The sequence below is a fragment of the Rhipicephalus sanguineus genome, unplaced genomic scaffold (assembly GCF_013339695.2).
Source record: "Rhipicephalus sanguineus isolate Rsan-2018 unplaced genomic scaffold, BIME_Rsan_1.4 Seq1046, whole genome shotgun sequence".
In the NCBI taxonomy this organism is placed as follows: domain Eukaryota; kingdom Metazoa; phylum Arthropoda; class Arachnida; order Ixodida; family Ixodidae; genus Rhipicephalus; species Rhipicephalus sanguineus.
The window spans coordinates 116,846-138,288 of NW_023614229.1; the positions used below are offsets into that span (position 1 = coordinate 116,846).

At 48.9% G+C, this 21,443-nt stretch overlaps 1 protein-coding gene across 1 annotated transcript; it reads right to left on the reverse strand.

Moving 5' to 3' along the window:
- Positions 1 to 16,693: 16,693 nt before the first annotated feature.
- LOC119375968 (uncharacterized protein K02A2.6-like) lies at positions 16,694 to 17,497 on the reverse strand (the record flags this gene model as incomplete). The annotated part of the gene is made up of 1 exon (XM_037645982.1): positions 16,694 to 17,497. A coding segment is annotated over one exon (804 nt), but the record flags the coding sequence as incomplete, so codon positions are not given.
- Between the last annotated feature and the right edge of the window lie 3,946 nt (positions 17,498 to 21,443).

The window sequence follows — 21,443 nt, forward strand, 5'->3', positions numbered from 1 at the left end:
CGGCGAGCGGGAAGGTCGTCGTTCTTGCCACTGTGTTCCAGTGAGGTAGTCGTCGATGTCGCGAGGCCGTTCGCCTGGCTGCGGGCGCGGCGCGTTGATGGCGAATCCGCGTAGTCCCATCTGTCGGTACTGGCAGCGGCGGTACGTGTGGCCGGCCTCCCCGCAGTGGTAGCAGAGCGGGCGGTTGTCAGGGGCGCGCCAAACGTCGGTCTTCCTCGGCGCGGATCGCTGGCCGGCTGGCGGGCGATATGACGTCGGAGGTGGCGGCGGTGGTGCCTGGCGGCGAAACTGCTGGGGTGGCGCGGCGTCTTGACGTGGGCGAGGAGGGGGGGCGTTGCGTCGGGCTGCAGCAGCATAGCTCATGGCTTGCAGCTGCGGCGGTGCCGGCTGAGGAACACCCAGTGACTGTGTGATTTCCTCGCGTACAACGTCAGCAATCGACGTAACTTCGGGCTGTGCAAACGGCGCAAGCTTTCGCAGCTCCTCTCGCACGATTGCTCGGATCGTTTCGCGGAAGTCGTCGGAGCCGAGGCTATGAACAGCTGTGCTGTCTTGAAATGCGCGGCGATTGTACTGCCGGGTGCGCATCTCGAGCGTCTTCTCGATGGTCGTTGCTTCCGAGACGAATTCTTGAACTGTCGATGGGGGGTTCCGCATCAGCCCGGCGAAGAGCTCCTGTTTGACTCCTCGCATAAGAAAGCGGACCTTCTTGTCCTCGGGCATGACAGGGTCTGCATGACGGAACAGCCTTGTCATCTCCTCCGTGAAAAGCGCCACGTTCTCGTTCGGCATCTGCACGCGGGTCTCGAGCAGAGCCTCAGCACGCTCTTTCCTGACGACGCTCGTGAATGTCACGAGAAACCTGGTGCGAAAGATGTCCCATGTTGTCAGGCTTCGCTCTTGGTTCTCGAACCAGGTCCGAGCGGCGTCTTCCAAAGCGAAATAGACATGCCGTAGCTTGTCTTCGCTGGTCCAGGCATTGAAAATCGCGACTCGGTCGTAGGCTTCAAGCCAGCTTTCCGGGTCTTCGAACGACGATCCGCGGAAGGTTGGCGGCTCCTTGGGCGTCCGGAGAAGGATCTGTGCGGGCGGCACAGCGTCTGTCATCGTCGCTGTGGTCGAGGTCAGGATCTTTGTTTGCCGGGTCTTTTCAGGTAGAGGCCCGTGCTCTGGCGGTAGACCTTGTTGCCTGCCGCTTGCTCGACGATCCGGGTTTTCTTTGCCGTCGTCCTCCTCGCGGCTTGGGCTTGGGTCAGCGCTTCGCGGGGGCGTCCGGATCATGGAAGAAGCAGCACCTCCACCAGATGTCACGTAGTCGTGACGTCGACGAAGACAGCAGTCAGCAGGTCCGAGGTGAAACTGTTTACAAGGTAAATGTAAATGGTAGCGAAGCTTCCATAGAAGCCCATACGTTCAGAAAATGGCTGCTCATCAGCTGCACATGGGTCTTAGCGCCATCTGTGTGAGGAGGGAACACTTCCGGCGGAACAAAAAATAAAGCGGATGTGACCAATATTCGGTAAAAAAGTGACGTCATTTTGTTGGCACTAGCGCGAAATTTGACCACAAAATATTTTTCTTAGGCCCCTGATCGCTAAGGACTCGCGCTACGGCGAGCCGGCAAGCCCTTGGCGAATGCGCTTGAAGCCAACGCTAGCTATAGTAATATCGACCCGTGCCTAAACAGCGGTGTTTAAGTGTACCGCCGTGCACTTCGCCTTGGTTTTACCAGGAAACTTTATTCTTTGAGCTTTTATTGTGCATTCGTGTCATCTTCTACAGCGTGAATATAGTAGGCAGCAGCGTACCTCTCATGCTTGCACCGTTGCTTATTTGCTTCGCACATGCGCAGGGGACTTAAAGAGCGCATTGCATGTGTGCTTCAGTTCTAACGAGAAGAAATAAAAATGACACCTGGTCGCGCCAAAATAATGATATTTCAGTTTTATTCAATGGTCACAATAACGCAATTTAACACACCCTACACAATGAGCAACAAATGTCGTAATATGCACAAAACGTATCACGTGTAACGTATCAAGACATGCGAATTGTAGCGCGACAGATGACGATCTGCTCACCGATAACAGGAAATATAGTAGGCACCGCGTATTCACGAAGGAAGCCGAGCAGCAGGAATACTGATCCATGACAATCCAGCAAGCACACTACTCCGAACCGTTGCCCCGGTGTCTTATCTAGAAGAGGTGGCTCGCCAGGCGTACGCGTGTTGCTATTGCATCCTTGGAACACCACATCGTTTCCGCGAGTACCGGGGAAAGTGTTCGGTGTGAAATGTTAGCCGCCTCGTGCCGTTGTCCGTTGAACACCGTAGCCAACACGTTCACCAACGATGAAACGCACCTCGTAACTTCGCGCACACCAAAATCAAATTCTCACCTCAATAATTCACAGAACGCATGCAAGTGCGAAACACCAGAACACCTGAGGGGGCGTGTCGCCGCAGACGAACTTACGAGCGTGCCTTTCCATGCACCGCAAGGGCTGCACTGAAATGGCACTGAATGACAATGACGTGCGCCTCTCTTCAGGGGGCGCTAAGAAAAAGGTTTTTCGTAAGAATTAAACACTGTCGTACTATCTTGGCACATTGCACCTACATAATATTGTTCGGGAAATAAATATAATTTGTAAAACATATAGATTTCCTTATCCTCGAATAAAACGTGGTTTTTCGCTATTAGTGTTTGTTCCCTCCAAACATAGTCGCGCTTCAATCGCAGCACCCATAACTCCCCTTGCTGGTGTCGTTGGCAATAGGTTCTGAACCGTTTATCGCCCGAAGCTTCGCGACCTATTTGAATCGACCTTGCTGTTTATTTGGCCGAACTTGTGGCCGAGAAACTGATAGTCAAACTACAGCAGTACACTGATAGCGGCGGACAGAACGTCGACCGTCGATCAACTGACAAGCGATCAAGCGCGTCGGCTTTTATACAGGCGCTATCGAACTTTCCAGCAATATCGCTGGTGGCGGTGTTATCTCTAGACAAAGCTGGAACATTCGCGTGCGGGGCGCAATCTTAACAAACCGATCTACTACAATCGCGGCGCTTCTAGAACACTACTTCGCGGACAGCGTCGAGCGTTGATAACCGTCCCTGCCGGTGAAACCCGAATACATCAAAATAAGACAAGAAGTGGGCGTGGCAATATTGTTACCCGCCCCGCGGCCGGCGTTCCCACGCCAAGACGGAAGCGGTGCCTCCGGATGGTGGAACGACGACTGTCTGATGGTCATAAAGGACGCAGAGACTCACGTCTTCCGAGGGGTTCAGTTATGGTGCCTTACAGGAGACAGTGGCCGAGCCGGGCTACAGGGACGGAAGGTACGCTTGCGCCTTCGCTATGACAACCAAAAGCAGCGGCAACGGCGGCAATGATGCACGGGCCAATTGTATTGATGGCCCATCAGCCCAGCATTGCAAACACGTACTCGGAGGTGCTTTTCCACGACCCGTCAACGCCTGATGCCGAACATTCCGGGAACCGGGGTGAAAGGGAGCTGAGCGGCGGCGGCGGCGGCGGACAGACGAGTGGGCGAGAGGCGGTGATTCCTGCGATGATGCGGCGAGGAAGAATCCGGACCTGGTACTTTCAACGGCAGCCGACCGGGAGTCGAGGAGAGAGTTATTCCCGCATTCCGATTGGACTGTAAGAGTGTTTGAACGGGGAGATAGGGAATAAAACCAGGGGTGCAGAGACAGTGAAGGAGAAGAGAAACGAATAAACGTCTCTATCCAGATGATGTCGGAGCAGTCGTTTCCTCAAGGTGCCAGCAGATGAAAAGTTTTCGTCTTCGGCTTCCTTGGCGGCAGCAGCAAATGTCGCGCAACCAGCGAGGCGAGTGGAAGAACAAATTGAACCTAACCATGTTTGGATGCGAAGCAGCGGGGAGATGGTTCGCTTGAGCGGGAGATGGTGTAATTTTTTTTAGGAGCTGGCTCGCCAGGTTCTTAAGCTGGGGCGAAGTCCCGCGCCGTAAGCTGCATCCATCCATTCAAAGCGTCGTGGAACGCGAAGAGGAACGCTACGCGCGTCGTGTCTTCCCTCTAGCCTGGCCGTTAATTCTCACAGGGCGAGCGGGGAACGCGGTCGACAGGCGCGCGAGAGGGGGGGAGCGTAGGATAGGAGAAAGAGGGGGAGGGTATGCGCATGCGCTGGCGCTCATCGCGGCGTTGCGCAGGAGAGAATGAGGCGCGCGAGAGGGGGGAGCGTAGGAGAGGTGTGTGGAGAGGGTTTGCGCATGCGCAGTAAGGGTGGTCACGCCACACACCTCCACCACCACTCCGCCATAAGCTGCTTCGCATCTAAAAGCACAATGTGCTGCACGCTATTCAAGCGTAATAAAAGTGTAAAAGAACACAGAGGGCACGGCGGCAACTCAACGATGCGGTCGGCTAATCCCCTTCTGTACTTCATGCAGATGTTCGTCGCTTTCCTGCTACCAGCGGGACACGACGCACCGATATGCGCGGGACATGGCATTTCTATGCCGCTTTCCAGCGCAAACAACCAGCACACGTCACCGATGAATTTGAACCTCGACCAGGTGGCTTTCATCTGGGAGCAGCCAGTATCAGCGACGACCACGCATGGGCAAGACACCGGTCAATTTTCCCTGGTGGCAAAACGCAACTGTTCGCCTATAAATGCTGGCGTCAATCGACTGTGGGCTGAAGGGCACGGCGGCAACTCAACGATGCGGTCGGCTAATCCCCTTCTGTACTTCATGCAGATGTTCGTCGCTTTCCTGCTACCAGCGGGACACGACGCACCGATATGCGCGGGACATGGCATTTCTATGCCGCTTTCCAGCGCAAACAACCAGCACACGTCACCGATGAATTTGAACCTCGACCAGGTGGCTTTCATCTGGGAGCAGCCAGTATCAGCGACGACCACGCATGGGCAAGACACCGGTCAATTTTCCCTGGTGGCAAAACGCAACTGTTCGCCTATAAATGCTGGCGTCAATCGACTGTGGGCTGAAGGGCACGGCGGCAACTCAACGATGCGGTCGGCTAATCCCCTTCTGTACTTCATGCAGGTGAGCAGGCGTTATGGAAAATGCTATCGCTCTAACGACCCATTTCTGATTATGCTGCCGTGCCCGCGGCTCATTTGCTTGCTTGTAAATAATCTTTTGGATTGTGCCGAAAGTTTGCTACTATTGTCCGGAGACGTAGAAACTAACCCCGGCCCCGATATTGCCCAGTTTGCTAAGCAGCTACAAAGTATCGCTGATGATTTAAAAGAGATAAAAGAAGAGCGCCTTACTTCGATTGAGTCGAAGCTGGCTAATATTAGCGCCCTAGACAACAAAATAGCAACCTGCGTAACCGAAATATGTACCCTTCAGGAAGTAGTTCGCAAACTTGAACTTCAGATCGACGATCTTGAGAATCGGTCTAGAAGGAACAACCTCATAGTATATGGTGTTCCGGAAAGCGAAAAAGAAAACAGTGACACCTTGGATAAAACAGTGAACGATAGTATCGTCAAAAACATTCTCAAAACCGAGGCAGTTGCCATAGAAAGGATACATAGACTAGGAAAGCCTAAATCTAACAAATGTAGACCGATAATCTTGCGGCTTGTCGATCATCGCGACAAAATAACCGTATTGCAAAACTGTTACAAGTTAAAAGGCAGCAATTACTCTGTAGGTGAGGACTTCTCAGCCCGCATTCGTAACATAAGGAAGAATCTGTGGAATTATGGTAAATCAAGAAAGGGAGCAGGAGAAAAAGTGACCTTAAGTTATGACAAGCTCCGGATTAATGGTGAACTTTTTTCCTGGGATGAGGAAAAAAACGAAGCCGTTCCCGTGAGCCATGATGCAAACGCCTATGCAAAACAAAAAAACCAGCAAGGCGAACTGCAGAAACTACGGCCCCGCAGAAAGAAGTAACCTTCATCAATCTAAACGCGCGTAGTCTACTGAACAAATCTGACTTGCTTGAATCTTTATTACTGGAACTAGAACCCGATTTTATAGCAATTACTGAAACTTGGCTATCAAGTGACATTCATGACCAGGAAATAGGTAGCCCAAACTACGCGATAATACGGAAAGACCGGCCCACACGTGGTGGTGGCGTGGCTATCTTTATCAATAAAAAGTTATCTTTTAAGGTTCTTCCAGACGTTGAAGGCGTAGAAGCAATATTTTGCAAATTGTTGATAGGTTCACGTGCACTCACTGTGGGTTGTGTATACCGTAGCCCCTCTGCTTCTAGTGACGTCATTACTTCACTTTGTAATTATATGCAGAGTCATGTATCAAATGCCAGACTAATCCTTCTTGGTGATTTTAATATGCCAGATATAGAATGGAAATCTATGCAATTCAAGTCTGACAGCTCGCAACTAATATGTGATCTAATGCTCAATTTCAATTTACATCAGATAGTGACCCAGCCCACCAGAGTACATGCATCATCATCAAGCATTCTTGACTTACTTTTTTTAAGTGATCATTTCTCGCACGACACTACTAAAGTAGAAATTATGGAGGGCATCTCAGATCATGACTTGATTTACTGCACTGTAAGTGTGACTGATACCAAATTTCATCAGCAGACATTGCTTTATTATCCTGACTTTACCCATGCTGATGACACAAGCATAATCGACTGTCTTTCTTTCGAATACGATTCATTCGTAGCACTTTCACATAACCTATCCACTGACATCGAAACACTTTGGAGTAGATTTGCAGTCATCGTGACGTCATGCATAAAACGCTACGTACCGATCAAAAAGAAGAAAACGCGGCAACTAAACCCCTGGATAACACGCGACGTAATACATGCGAAACGAAAGGTAAAACGATTAAGAAAAAAACTGAACATGAAAAAAACTAATTTGGCCAAACATGATCTGACTGTAGCCGTTAGTCATATGAGAAGTAAACTAAAAGATGCTAAAAATAATTACTTTGCAAAGGTACTTCCCACATTTTTGATAAGCGCTCCAAATAAGTTTTGGAAATATATAAATCCAAAGAAAAATGATGAGCCCACGCGTTCTTCTGAAGACAACAACGATCTCGTCAACTCCTTCAACGATTACTTTCAATCCGTTTTTACTGTAGATGACGGAAACATACCACCCATGCAATCTTCCTATCATTCACCAATAGAACCTCTGACAGTTACCGAACAAGGCGTTTTCAACCTACTATTAAACATTGATACCAAAAAGGGCCCGGGTCCTGACAACTTACCAAATATCTTCCTTAAAAGGTATGCGGAGTGGTAGCGAAATATTTATGTATAATCTTTAATAAATCACTGCAGTTATGCACTGTCCCCCGCAATATGGAAGACTGCCAAATTATTCCAATACATAAAGCAGGCAGCAAAACCGTGGTTTCAAATTACAGACCAATATCACTAACTTGTTCTGTGTGTAAATTATTAGAACATATGATATTGAAACACATCAATATTTACCTAGAAAAAAAACATATCCTGTCTCCTGTACAACATGGTTTCCGAAAGGGACTCTCAACAATTACTCAACTTTTAGAAATAATTCATGATGCAGCCCAGTCTATTGATAACCATAAACAAATTGATCTAATCTTTTTAGATTTCTCGAAAGCATTCGACCGGGTTTCACATACCAAATTAATAAGTAAATTAGAAGTTACTCTTGGAGATAGTACAATTGTTCACTGGATTAAGGATTACTTAACCAATCGCTCACAATTTGTACAGTTACAGGACACCGCCTCTAGAACAACATCAGTCTCGTCAGGCGTGCCACAGGGCAGTGTCCTAGCACCAATATTGTTCACAATATTCATTAATGATCTTCCCCTCTCAACTAATGTAAAACTCAGGCTCTTTGCAGACGACTGCGTACTTTACCAAGAAATTAATACTCCTTCCGATCACCTAATCCTTAACAGAGCTCTAGAAGATGTACACAAGTGGTGCAAAAAATGGCAAATGTCCCTCAATGTTGGTAAATGCGTTTCCTTGGCAATAACCCGCAAAAAACACAGGTCCAACTTCTCTTACACTATTGACAACTGTGCCTTAATCACAGTTTCTAACCACAAATATTTAGGAATAACGATTTCAAACGATTTGAGATGGGATGCTCACATTGATAACATTACTGGCACAGCCCTTAAAAGACTATTTTTACTGAAAAGACTCCTTAAGCACGCACCACCGAATACCAAACTAATAGCATATACAACCCTCGTCCGATCTGTACTGGAATATGCCAGCCCTGTCTGGTTCCCGTTTACCCAACAACAAATTAATAAAATAGAAGCGGTTCAAAGAAAAGCAATAAGGTTTATTTTTAACAAGTATAGACAGACAGACTCACCGACACATCTACTTAATAATGCTGGCATCTTAACACTACAAAACCGAACGAAACTAACAAGACTAAAATTAATGTTTCAACTACTACACAACATAATAAAAATAGATACTTCAAGGTATATATCTTATTTTCAAGGCAGACCAACCCGTCATAACCATTCCCATACTCTGGCCGAATACTCTTCCAACACTAATTGCTTCAAATATTCATTTTTCCCTCTAACCATTAAAGATTGGAATTCACTGAAGCCTACCCTAACGACCGAATCATCCATAAACTTGTTCACAACTGCGATTGAAAGCGAATTGATTGCCTCACAAAGAGCACTAACGACATTACAACATCAGTAAACCCGCTAACGATGAGTCTGTGTCATGTTACTAATACATAGTTTTTCTCTACTGCCTATACGAATGTAATATTTTAAGTGACATGTTCTTCGATTATTTTGTTGTTCATAAAATTGTTTGAACAAAGTTCTCAATAGTAATGTGTACTCGCTGATCCTACGCTATGTTTACAAATGTATACCTTATCCTTTTGCAGTTGTTTTGGCGATGATCTCGCCCATGTTTTTGTTACTAAAAATGTTTTTGTGTGTTCTTCTATCGCAATGTATAATGCATAATTTTGTATGTAATATTGACTTTTTTGTGATTTTAACCATATATGATCTTGTGCAAACATATAGTATTTTCATGTGCCTTCCCTGCTATAATCTCTGAAGAGATTGGCAGTATTGTTAAATAAATAAATAAATAAATATCACCCACGGCTACCTGACCCTGTTTAGTAGACAAAGCCAGTGATGAAATATAGAACTATATCACTTATTATAAAATGACTGAAGGTGATATCATTTATCACACGTGAGCTTGTACATACTTGCACAAAAAAATCACAGAAACCTCTGTGATGGCACCTCTGTTACAGAAGAGGTGTTTCATCAATAGCAATAAAAGAAAACACATATGGCTTGTTCAGCTCGTCGCCCACACGCTTCTCAAAATACAGCCGGAGACCATCAGAAACTCTATAGGATGCTTTGAACCTTTGCACGAATATTGCTTGGCCGGTTTCAGAATCTGATCATTTTGGATACAGGACAGTCGCTGTATCAGGCCAGGTGGAAGGAATGCCATTAAGTGTCGTCCCAAGCACAAAAGAGTCGCTGCATTTGCTACACGATCACCAGCAGAATGTTTTCTGGACTTGTGAATTGGAGTTGGCTGTGTTGTCTTGGTAACTGAAGCACGCCTGAAGTGTCGTGATGATCGAGCATCTTGTGGCCATCTCGGTGTTCACCGGGCAACACACATGCCGACCACGCAAATATCCGCAAATGAAGTCAACTTCCGACTTTCGGACGCCCAATTTTTCAGTCATGCTTGAATATTCCGTCACTTTCGCGGCACCGTCACAAGCCCCATGGACGTCAGTGTATAAGAACGCATACATATAAGAATGTATAAGCATTAATTAAAGCCCCCACCTCTGCTGCGTCCATCATCTCGTAGAACTTGAACCAGTGCTTTCGCGAATCGATGTGTTTACCGCTGTAGCAATTCCGAAAGTCAGCTTTGCCGCAACGCTCAGGTGCTATAAGGTCAAGCAGACCTGACATTCCAAGGGGCCACTATCACTGCTATCCGGGGCGCAGTGCGGCGATGTGTTTAGGGGATAAGCACCGGAATGCACGGAGATGGCAGCAGGCGGAAAACGTGCCAGTACGACTTAATCGCTGACAACCCTTTACGATAAGCGGCTTCAGCTAACTGCTGGGCGTGCATGAGAGCCTAGTGGCAGTTGTGAGTGTACTGCACGTTTTTATAGGCGACAACACAAACGCGCCGCGCCGCGCCGCCATTCATGCTGCCTCTTTGTGCGAGACCCGTTAAGGCCACTCCGGCGATTTTTTTGGCCATGTCAAGTAATGGTGATTTTATGTTCCTGGACGCTCCTTTCACGGGCCCGATAGTAGAATAACTCGGCAAATTGGAGAATAATTTTAAATAAGCAACAAAGCGCAACATCGAAACCGAAACCCACGAGTGTACTGTCTACGTATGACGTAGCCGTTGTTACGAACGACCGGAAGTCGTGCAAGGCAGGTCGGTCACGCCGGCGTGAGTATGAAACTGTGACAACCCGGGACGAGCAAGGCGCACAGTGGAGAGGTGAGCGCGCCGCGCATCAGCTGTAATGTCTGCGACTGACAGTGCCGCGTCTGATACTGACAGTGTCTCGGCCAGCGCAGCAGACGCTCGCGCTGTAGCGGCCGAAGTAAGCGGTGCCCTCGCCCGCGTCACTTCCGCCGCCTTCCAATACTGACGTCACAGACGCAATGTTGCCAATAATTGTGGAAGCCAGGAGGGCGTTTGCAGACAGTCTTTAAAATTCATTTGCAAAACAATCTGCGCATGTCTCAAGCCTGTAATTCGGCATAAAGACGAAAACGTGCAAAAGGAACGTACCCAGCGAATTTCATTGCGATCCATCGACCCTCGAAAAAAATCGCCGGACTTGGCCTTTAAGTGCGCTGCGCAGACGCGTTTCCCTTCACGAACGAAATCAGCTCCCCACCGCCGAGCCCGTGTGCTGGTCATGAACGGAGTGGGCAGAACGAACACTTTCATGGCAAAACGCGTGTGAACGGTACCCGCAAGCGCCCCCCCGGCAGTGACGTTCGTCAGCTTATTTGGTGACATGCTGCACGCAACTAGGAACGATCGGGCTTGCACGTAAGCAAGTAATGCGGCGTGTCGGCGAGATTGCGTACACGCATCGGGAAAAGCCGGACGAGTAGTCTGCTCTTCTGCCACAGCTTTTGTATTCCGCGTCATCGTATCCAAATGCTCTATGCGAGACCAGCCGTAATTTATTTCGCGCTTTGCTGGTATCGGCGGCGCTCACGAGACGCAAATTTCACTTGGCAGTTGGCAGTAATTAAGCGGGGTTCGCGGCAAGTCCAAGTGTATTCAAGAGAGCCTTGCGTGCACCAAGATTCCTCGATATTGGCGGCATTAAAGCTATTTCGGACGTGACTGTGGCGATTTGACCGCTTCAGATAACCGATTGACCGTACTGTTAACCGATTGACCGCGAACGGTGCTCCGGTGACGCAAAGGCGGGGATTCGGCTTTTGTCGTCTGCTAGGCTGCGGCTAAAACAGCAGCATTTTCGTTATAGTTCGCTCGCGTCGCACTGCGTTCCTCGCCTACTAGCTTTATTTCGTGTAATGATAGTTCTTTAGATGGCTGCAAGCATTACTGGAGGTTAAGAAACGTTAACAGTTAACGTATCTTCTTATACACAGAGCCATCACGGTCAGGATCATGCCACCGAGTTCGTAGCGTCACTCACTGGCTGGATGGCGTTGAAATAGCTTACGTGAAAGCGCGAACGTCCCGCCAATCGAGTTAAAGAGAGTCTACGCTGCATTGGAGCAAAGCGCGATCAATTTCATGGCTTAATCGCATAAGTTATAGCGGTTATGTAAACAGACTTGAAGGAAAGTTCACACTCCACTCCTATTTGCAGTAAGTACACAAAACGTTTGCCGACAAACTAAAATTGATAACTTCATCGACCAGCGGGTTATTGTGGACAACTAGCGTAGATTGGGCGAGTTGAATGCACATTAAAACTTGTTACACGTACTACGCCTCCGAATGAAACGCCAGCAGCGGTGCGCGTGGTACAGTTCGCTCCCTTATGAATTAGAGATAGATACGCTCTTGCGGTTTGCCGCTCGTGAGAGCACGGTGTAAGAATATACCCAGGTGATGACACTCTTCCCCCAACGCACGGGAAACCGCAATCCACGCGCGTCCAGATAATGTTCGGGTTCTTATCAGATGATTTGCAGTTTCATCGGCGCCGTCTTGGAGGGCGCTACGAAAAGCGGGGCAGTCGTTTCCATAGCAACGCGCATGCTGCTGATAACGTGCATTTTTTTGTGCCATTTTGTTGGATAATGTGCATCCGCCAAGCGGCGTCGAGGGGCGAAATCGAGAGAGCAACAGGAGAGGGCACGGCGAGCGCGGCGCACTCCGCCTCAAGCCACTAGGTGGCGCACCGTTCAACGGACCGACGACCGAACATTTTCTGGCCGCTTAGGCGCGCGCAGTGTCAACACCTGAATATTCTTACACCGTGCTCGTGAGCCAGATTCATGCTTTCGATTGCGCAGTGCTGCCTAATCGGGTGTGCGTGCCAGTCAACGGTGATGGCAGGACGGTGCGCATTATACAGTTCCTAATGCTTGGGGTACGTGCTCCGCTGTTCGTGTTTCATTGCCACCGATAATACAGCTTGATAAACAGTAAGGAAAATTGCGAATATGTCTAGGAAGAGGAGCAAGAGAGCTCCTTCCCGTCATTCTTTTGGCCCCTTTGGCTGGTTACTGCTATTCTTTACCACGCTGTAACAAGGTTAAATATTTTACGATATTTTACGATGAAAGCTTTGGATTCCTGATGAAACGCGAAAATGCACCGTCGGCGACCCTAGTCGGCAGCGTCAACACGAGTGATGCAAAAAAAAAAACCTCACACGATGACGTCACATTATGACGTCCTCATGACATCAGACCGCCAAAATTTGTGACGTCATAACGTCGTCAGATGATTACGTCATCACATGACATCGTCGGTATGCATTGCCTCCGTGATCGGTGCGTCAATCACGGAGGCAATACAAACCAGGTGATGTATAGAAAGCTTGCAATGCCTCCGATCACGGAGGCAGTGCAAAAACCACGTTACGTCCAAAAGGCATTCGGAAGGGGGCGGGGAAGGAACAGTACATCGACTGAACAAAAAGAATATGAATTTCGCCTTCGAGTTGTCTTTGGCAAATTCATAAGGGACCCTGCGAGTCTTTTAGTACAGTGATCGCATCACGCCCTATCAATAGTCGACCGTTGAGAGTGAATTACACTATTTTATAGCAAATACATCTTACTACGATTTTCGATGCGAAAGCTTTGTATTTATCTACGTTAGTATGATTACACTAATTCTGTTCAGCATGCTTTCAAACGGCCGGGAACGAGTCAGGAAACGCTGATTTATTAGCGTAGGGATTAAAATATGCTGCAAAAATAAAAAAAGACAACTCCGCACAACCTACGATATATTTCATATCACCGTCGTGCATCCCCTTTGACACGTGCTCTCAACCTTTTTATTTCTTGTTTACACTTCAACTACTTACGACACGCTTACACGGCAGCTGCCGAAAACTTGGATTTAATCAATAGTTGTTGCCTGTAACGACCATTTATTTGATTTGAAGGACATGACACGTCGCTTGTCACGCGTTTAAAAACTCCGAACAAAGGAATTGAATCGAAGGAGCAGGCTTGGCAACCGAACACGTGCAGCACGTGGTATACGTATATCGCGCTTTAACGCACACACGGTAGCCCAAGTCCGAACGCGGAAATTAGTGATTGAACACGGGCCGGAAAGTCATTTTGAGTGCGCCACGGCCATAAAACAGTCGCGAAAAGAAATCGTCGCCATACATGCAGATGTACACATTGATGGCTGGCAGACACCAGGAGCAATCGACACTGAAAGTGCGCATTACGGCAGCTCCGGTCGATTTCTCTGGGCATTTTGCTTGAACATTTAGTACAAATTGCTTTATGAACTTGCCCATTCATGTTTCAAAAACTCGAGCAGGACGGAATGTGGCCGGTAGTGTCGCGCAGCCTTCACGGAGCGAGCGCGCGCGCGATGAGCGGCACCCGAGTCCCTTCTCTGAGGTCACACGCGAGAGGGCGCCACTCAAAGATCTCGAGGCCATATTCGATAAATGTGTTCTCAAAATCTCGAGCCACCGTTACCGCTACTTCAGTTTCCTTTCAATAACATTACAGTAGACTTTTCCTGGTGGGAAAACAAGTTCCCCGAGTAGTAGAACCTCGTTGATACGTTCCCGCTTACGATTTCCCGGATCTTACGCTCGCAATGGCGAAAAAAAAAAAGAAACTAACCCAATAGAGCTATGTGTAATACGTTCCGGTTAATACGTTCCCGTAAAATACGATTATTCGGCAGCACTGTTCAGCACCGCGGGGAACTGCGGTCGTATGATACGTCCTGCAGCCAGAAAATCTCATTCAACTGTGCAGAAAGGGCCCTCTCGTGCACTTGTAAAGCGCTAACTGGCAAACTTCAGCCGCGCGGCGACGGCGGCTTCTCCGCAGTGCCTAATTTCCCCCCTCCGCGTCTTCTCCGAATTGCTCGATCGCCCCCTCAGCCATTGCCTCAGCTCACTGTCAACAACACACCGACCCGAAGGCAGGCGGCCACGCTGGCCGTCAAAATCTTCACACGGAAAGAATGGAGGCTGTCGTTCCTCGAGTCCGCCACGGTTCGATACGACACCTACGGAAACGCACGTGCCGCCGCCGCTACCACCGCTACACAACACGCCGCGCCACGTAACCATAGCAACGGCGCCATCCGATAAGACGTCATTTCCTCCACACTTTTCTCCCAGAGCGCCTTTGTTTTAGGGTTGCTCCGCCCATCGCGCGGCGCACTTCCAGTCGTCGTTCGTTTTTCTCTGGCTGGACATTTCTGCCTACCTTGTGGGTAGCAGAACCCGCCCGGACAAATTTGTTCTGTAAGATATCCGGAAGGTTTCTGGCTGTTAGACGCCAAAAAGGGACGATGCGCGCTCGCCGCAGTCTTTGTGAGGACTCGACAGATCGGAATGCGGGCGCTTGGAGACGTCACCTTCGGTTGCTATTGCGCCTGGCGTTATCTTTTAAAGCACGTTCCGCCGTGCGAGATGGTGCGATTACGAGTGGCGGCGAACATACCGCCGCATGTCTCAATAAGACAGAACGCTAACTGGTCAGCGCGTTTGTCGCTTTCGGGGGCGCTGTACTACCCGAGAATATCGTTTCAGCTCTACGGCGAACCTAACCACATATTTCCAAGCGGCAATGCAGAGAGAACCGACGCTCAAGCGGCGCAAGGTTTCGTTTGCTGCCACGGCGGTAGCGTTTCTTTACGTTTAGGCTCGTTGTCCCAGCGCTCGATTTTGCAATATCCGGTTTGTCTCGAGATTTCAACACGCGTGACCACGAAGTTGTTTCCTGTCAGGACCGGAACTAGGTGGCTGACCTCTGGGTGCTAGTGAGATGGCAGCTAGAAGTTCGAAAATCGATGAGTCCCTCTTTTAAATGCGAATGCATTTCTTAGTCGGGCTATGCCAGGCGTCCGGCGTTGTCCGCGCGCCTCTCGACTCTCACTCCCTCTCCCATAGCAACAGCTGCGGGCGCGCGCTTATCCTCCCCCCCCAGCAACCGGAGCAGGTGGTGCGGGCGGAGTAGTGGAGAGTGAGTGGAGAGGAGGAGCGCGCTTTGGCGTGTGAGGGCGCTCGCATCGAGGCAGCTCGGCGGAGCTCCCGCGTGTGTGGAAGAGTGTAGGAGAGAGTAGGTGCAGTGCTTCGCCGCTCCTTCTCTCGCCGTTCGCCCTCTCTCCTCCCTGCGCCACCGCCTCAATGCAGTGCGTTTGAAACGCGTTTGTAGCGTTTGTGCTGCCTTGGCACAGCCTGAAAACAGCGCGTTCTAAACGCGTTTGTGCTGCATTGAAGGCGGTGGCAACATCCCCGAGGTGATCACGAACGCACGTAGGAAGCGTTCGTTGAAAGAGGCGCCCAAAAGGGAGACACTTGAGCGCGTCGATGTGTCCAGCTTTACGCCATTAAAAGTACTACACCGTGTACTCTCGGCGCAAGAAATGTGCATTTCCTCACGATTCCCTTCGGGGAGGTGGGGGCATTTTTTTTGTTTTTTGAGACACGTTTCTTTGCCTATGCACTTCAATATGGGCTTGTCAGTCTCAATTTTTACTGGATTCGGATCGTACGTTTATATTTCGCGGTTTTTTCGGAAACGTATCAACGAGGTTATACTGTAATTCCAGGCTTTCCCAGCTGCTAGATGCCAAGCGTTCAACAGGCAAGCCGATATACATAAAAAATGTTGACCGCATGCGCACAGAGGGTCCGTTATTTTACTCGCAGAAATTTATTAGCCCTACGATATATTTTCTCGCAGATAATGTAAGCTCCTTGTCAGTGTGTGCCAAAGACGGTTGTGATAACCGGGTAGTCCTGGGCCATGCTGGTCGCCGGACCGAATCACACACACATACGTTGGCGGGTTCCACACTGACTGGCTGGTCATGTGCGCGCCGTATTTATTTCATTGCAAACATCGACGCCCCCGGGCGCCGGAACGGCAAGCTAACCTTATCACACCCCTCCCCCCTTTATTATTGATGCAAACAATTGTTTAAGGTGAGTAGCGCGATACTGGTCGTCGAATTCTGGTACTTCGACGCAGGACAGTAGTACTGGGTGCTGTGACAGGAAGTTCCGTTTCCTTCGCCACGTCTTCCCTGGGATCTTGCCTAGACTCTGTGTCGTGTAGGCGATCCGGAGTTAGCTGTCTCTGACCCACGTCCAAGCTTGGAGCAAGACCTGTAGCTACTGGGCTGCCCGACTTTTGGTTGTCTGCGCTCAGTTCCTCATGGGGCTGGCGGATGTGATCCAGATGTCGAGTTAAACGCCGTCCGTCCTCCAGTAGAACATCCATGGACGAAGTGCGTTGTTCGGTGACGACTGCAGGGAGCCACGCAGGACCTGGACGGAAATTCCTTGCGAACACCTGGTCACCATGGTGACCCAAAACCCTGGGTCTTGTTCCTTGGTCGCATCTGATTTTCTGCTTAAGTTGCTTCTGTAGCACCTTTGTCCCGAGGTCTGGGTGTAGCAGGTCCAACGCAGTCCTCAGCTTCCGCCCCAACAACAGCTCCGACGGACAGCAACCCGTGACCTCGTGAGGCGTTGACCTGTAAGTCAGGAGCATGCGGGCAATTTGAGTGCGAATATCTCCAGGGCCAGCCTTCCGCAACTTGTTTTTGACAGTCTGCACTGCCCGCTCTGCAGCACCGTTTGACGCTGGATGATACGGCGGCACCAGCATTCGCCTCACCCCGTTTTTCTTGAGGAATGTGGAGTAGAACTCACTGGTAAATGCTGACCCATCATCCGACTCGACCACAGCTGGAAGGCCTTGGTTTGCGAACAAATTCGCCTGCAGGAAATAGTTGCTTCAGCCGAGGGTGTGGAGACCGGGAACACTTCAATCCACTTTGAGAACGCATCGACTGCGATAAAAAATTTGGAGTGGCTTAGCTCGGCTATGCCAGGATTTACGTAGCGTTAGAAAAGGTTCAGCTGATTATTCTGAGCTTTCCAGATTGTCTAGGATTGCAGCTAATTGCCAGGCAACTACTTCGGGATCCGATGACATAAGCTTGTCAGCTCTTCTGCGCCGTTGAGCAGCATTTGCGCTCTCCTTCTCCATGGCGTTTCCCACCTGCAAACGCCAGTCAGAGGCGGTATCAATCAGGCACCAGCGCATTGTCAGACGGCGACTGCACAGCGAAGGCGAATAGCTGCGCGCGACATGGCTACGGCGTCACCCCTCTCGAATGCGCAGAGCAGCAGCGGCGAGTCGCGCGCGCCGGCGCCAGTCTGATGATGATGATATGTGGTGTTTAGTGGCGCAAGGGCCAATTGATGGCCAAAGAGCGCCAGTTCATGAGACAAAGGATGTGAGCAATGGTTGCGGTAAGTAGCTGTAAAGGGGCCTTAAAATTCCTCGCGCTAAAGGCGGGTAAAACATATATGTGTATATTAAAATCATGACAGTGACGTGAAGTATGTCTAGTGGAATGAATGGCAAGTGGTCGCAAGAATAAGACTATGAAGATATGACATCAGCACGAATGCCTCGTCAATGCCCTTGAGTCCAAGGGCCGCGAGGCAAGTGCTGTCTTTAACGTATTCACCGCAGCAGTGACCTCTGTTTAGAGGCCGTGCTACGGATCACCTTGATATATGACATGAAAACTCTGTACGTCGTTTAAAAAAGCAGACAGTGACTGATATGTAAAAAGCGGGTCCCTACCGATGAACATTGAAGGATGAAATGGAAATTGCTGCCGGTAGGGTAATAAAAAGTGCTTTTTTCTGATAGCATCGAGTTCCTTGCACTGAATGAGGACGTGAAGGACAGTGAGTGGCTGACCACATCTATCACACAAAGGTGGCTCGCCACCGGACAGAAGGTGTGTGTGTGTACTGTATGTGTGACCGATCCTAAGTCTGCAGAGTGTAACTTCTGTGTGGCGTGATTTTGATACTGGCGGCCAGTTACCGAGATGCGGTTTGACAACGTGTAGCTTATTTCGTGTATGCATATCCCATGTGGTCTGCCAAAAGGCTCTGAGCTTTCTTTTCAGGAAGTGTTTTAGGTCTAGTGGGGGAATAGCTAAGGATGTATTGTGACTGTTTTCGTGGGCGGATGCTGCTAGCTGGTCCGCCAACACGTTGCCTTGAATCTCGCGGTGCCCTGGCACCCAGCACACTACGACATGTTGTTCGAGTGCGTATATCGTGCTCAAAAGAGAATACAGCGAGACAAAGACGGGGTTTTTGTGTCTTTTCAGAGTTTTTAAGGCTTTTACCACGCTTAGAGAATCTGTGTAAATCACTGCCTTTTGTAGTTTTAATTGTTGAATGTGTTTAACGGCCGCAAGTATCGCGTAAGCTTCTGCCGTGAAGATACTTGATTCAGGGTGTAGAATACCGGAATCCGTAAAGGATGGCCCGACGGCTGCGTAAGACACAGAAATATTGGACTTTGAGGCGTCTGTAAAGAATTCTGCACAAGTGTATTTGTGTTGTAGTTCAAGGAAGTATGTACGAATATGTGCAATAGGCGCGTGTTTCGTTACTTCCATGAAAGAAAGATCGCAGTCTATAAGCTGCCACCGCCACGGCGGTAGTTGTGCAGCGGGAGCCAATAGACAGTGTTCGGATAGTGGCACACCCGTTTCCTGAGCTAAGCCCCTTACACGGAGTGAGTAGGGCTGTCGCATCGAAGGACGGTGGTCGAAAAGGGCAGAACTAGATATATCATTAATTGTGGGGTGTGAGGGGTGTTCCTTGTCTGCGTTCACTTTGAGATAGTATAGAAACGACATGTAAGATCGCTGCAGGTGGAGCGACCACTCGTTCGATTCGACGTAGAGGCTTTCCACGGGGCTGGTGCGAAAAGCACCCGTAGAAATACGAATGCCCGAGTGGTGGACAGGGTCAAGCATCTTCAACGCGCTTGCTGTCGCAGACTGATATATTATCGCCCCATAATCTAGGCGCGTGCGTATGAGACTTTTATAAAGATTCATCAGACACTTCTTGTCACAACCCCACGAAGTGCGCGACAGTACCTTTAGAATGTTCATGGTTTTTATGCACTTGTTCTTTATATACTTTATGTGTGATATGAAGCTTAGTTTCGTGTCTAGAATTACGCCGAGAAATTTATGCTCCGTTTTCACAGGTAACCGCTGACCATGCAGATCAACGTCTGGATCGGGATGTAGGCCTCTCATTCTTGAGAATAATACGCAAGTACTTTTTTGCGGGTTAAGGCTGAACCCGTTCTCGTCTGCCCATTTGGTTACCTTGTTTAAACCAAGTTGCACCTGCCGCTCGCACATTGAAAGGTTGCAAGATTTATAACCGATCTGCACGTCGTCAACATATGTGCAATAAAACATATTCCGTGGGATACACAGACGTAGGGAATTCATTTTTATAATAAAAAGTGTGCAACTCAGAACACCACCTTGCGGCACTCCAGTTTCCTGGACAAATATTCGGGACAAGACATTACCCACTCGAACACGGAACGTGCGATTGGACAAATAGCTTTCGATTATGGTCAACATCTTTCCTCGGACACCTAAGTGGGATAGGTCTCTTAATATTCCAAATCGCCATGTGGTGTCGTAGGCCTTTTCCATATCGAGGAACACCGAAAGGAAGAATTGCTTGTGAACAAAAGCGTCGCGAATTTGTGCCTCGATACGGATAAGGTGGTCAGAGGTAGATCTGCCCTCTCGAAAACCGCACTGGTATGGGTCAACTGAGTTGCTGGCTTCGAGAAAATGTAGAAGTCGCCGATTTATCATTTTTTCGAAAACCTTGCACAGACAACTTGTTAGGGCTATTGGCCTGTAACTGGATACTGAGGATGGGTCCTTACCCTGCTTCAGAATCGGAATTATGATGGCTTCTTTCCAGGCCGAGGGGATCTCGCCGGAAAACCAAACAGCATTGTACAGGGAAAGGAGGGTTTTTTGGGTTTCAGAAGGCAGGTGTTTCAACATTTCATATACAACACGGTCGGAACCTGGGGCGGATTTATTGCATGAGTTCAGCGATGCCTGTAGCTCAGCTAAGCCGAAAGGTTGGTTGTATGCTTCCTCGTGTTTTGTGGATTTGCGCTCTAGTTTCTGTTGTTCGATTTTTGCTTTGTGTCGTTGGAAAGCTTCCGTGTAGTGTGACGAGCTCGATACCTGTTCGAAGTGTGCACCTAGGAAGTTCGCCTGGTCTTCCAAGCTGTCACCTTGTGTGTTTACTAGGGGAAGTGAATGCGCTTGTCGGCCTGCTACCCTACTAACCATGTTCCAGACTTTAGCCTCCTGTGTATATGAGTTAATTCCCGATAAAAATTTCTGCCAACTTTGTCTTCTTGCCTGTCGGCGAGTTCTCCTGCCTTGTGACTTTATGTTTTTAAAACTGTCCAGATTCTCGGCTGTCGGCGAGTCCCGAAGCAGCCTCCATGCTTTATTTTGTTTTTTTCGCGCATTTCTGCACTCAGTGTTCCACCACGGCACACGTCTTTTGCCAGGCAGTCCAGATGTTTGTGGGATACACTTCATTGCGGCATCAATCAAAAAAACTGTAAAGTAGTCTACAGCTTCATCTATGCTCAAAGCACGCATGTTGGTCCAACTTAAGAGAGCCATTTTACGAAACTGTTCCCAATCGGCTTTGTCAATTTGCCATTTGGGAACCTGTGGAGGACATTCATTAACTATTGGGGTGCTCAGAACTATAGGAAAATGGTCACTTCCATAGGGATTATTAATGACTTTCCATGTTAGAAGGGGCAGAAGTGATGG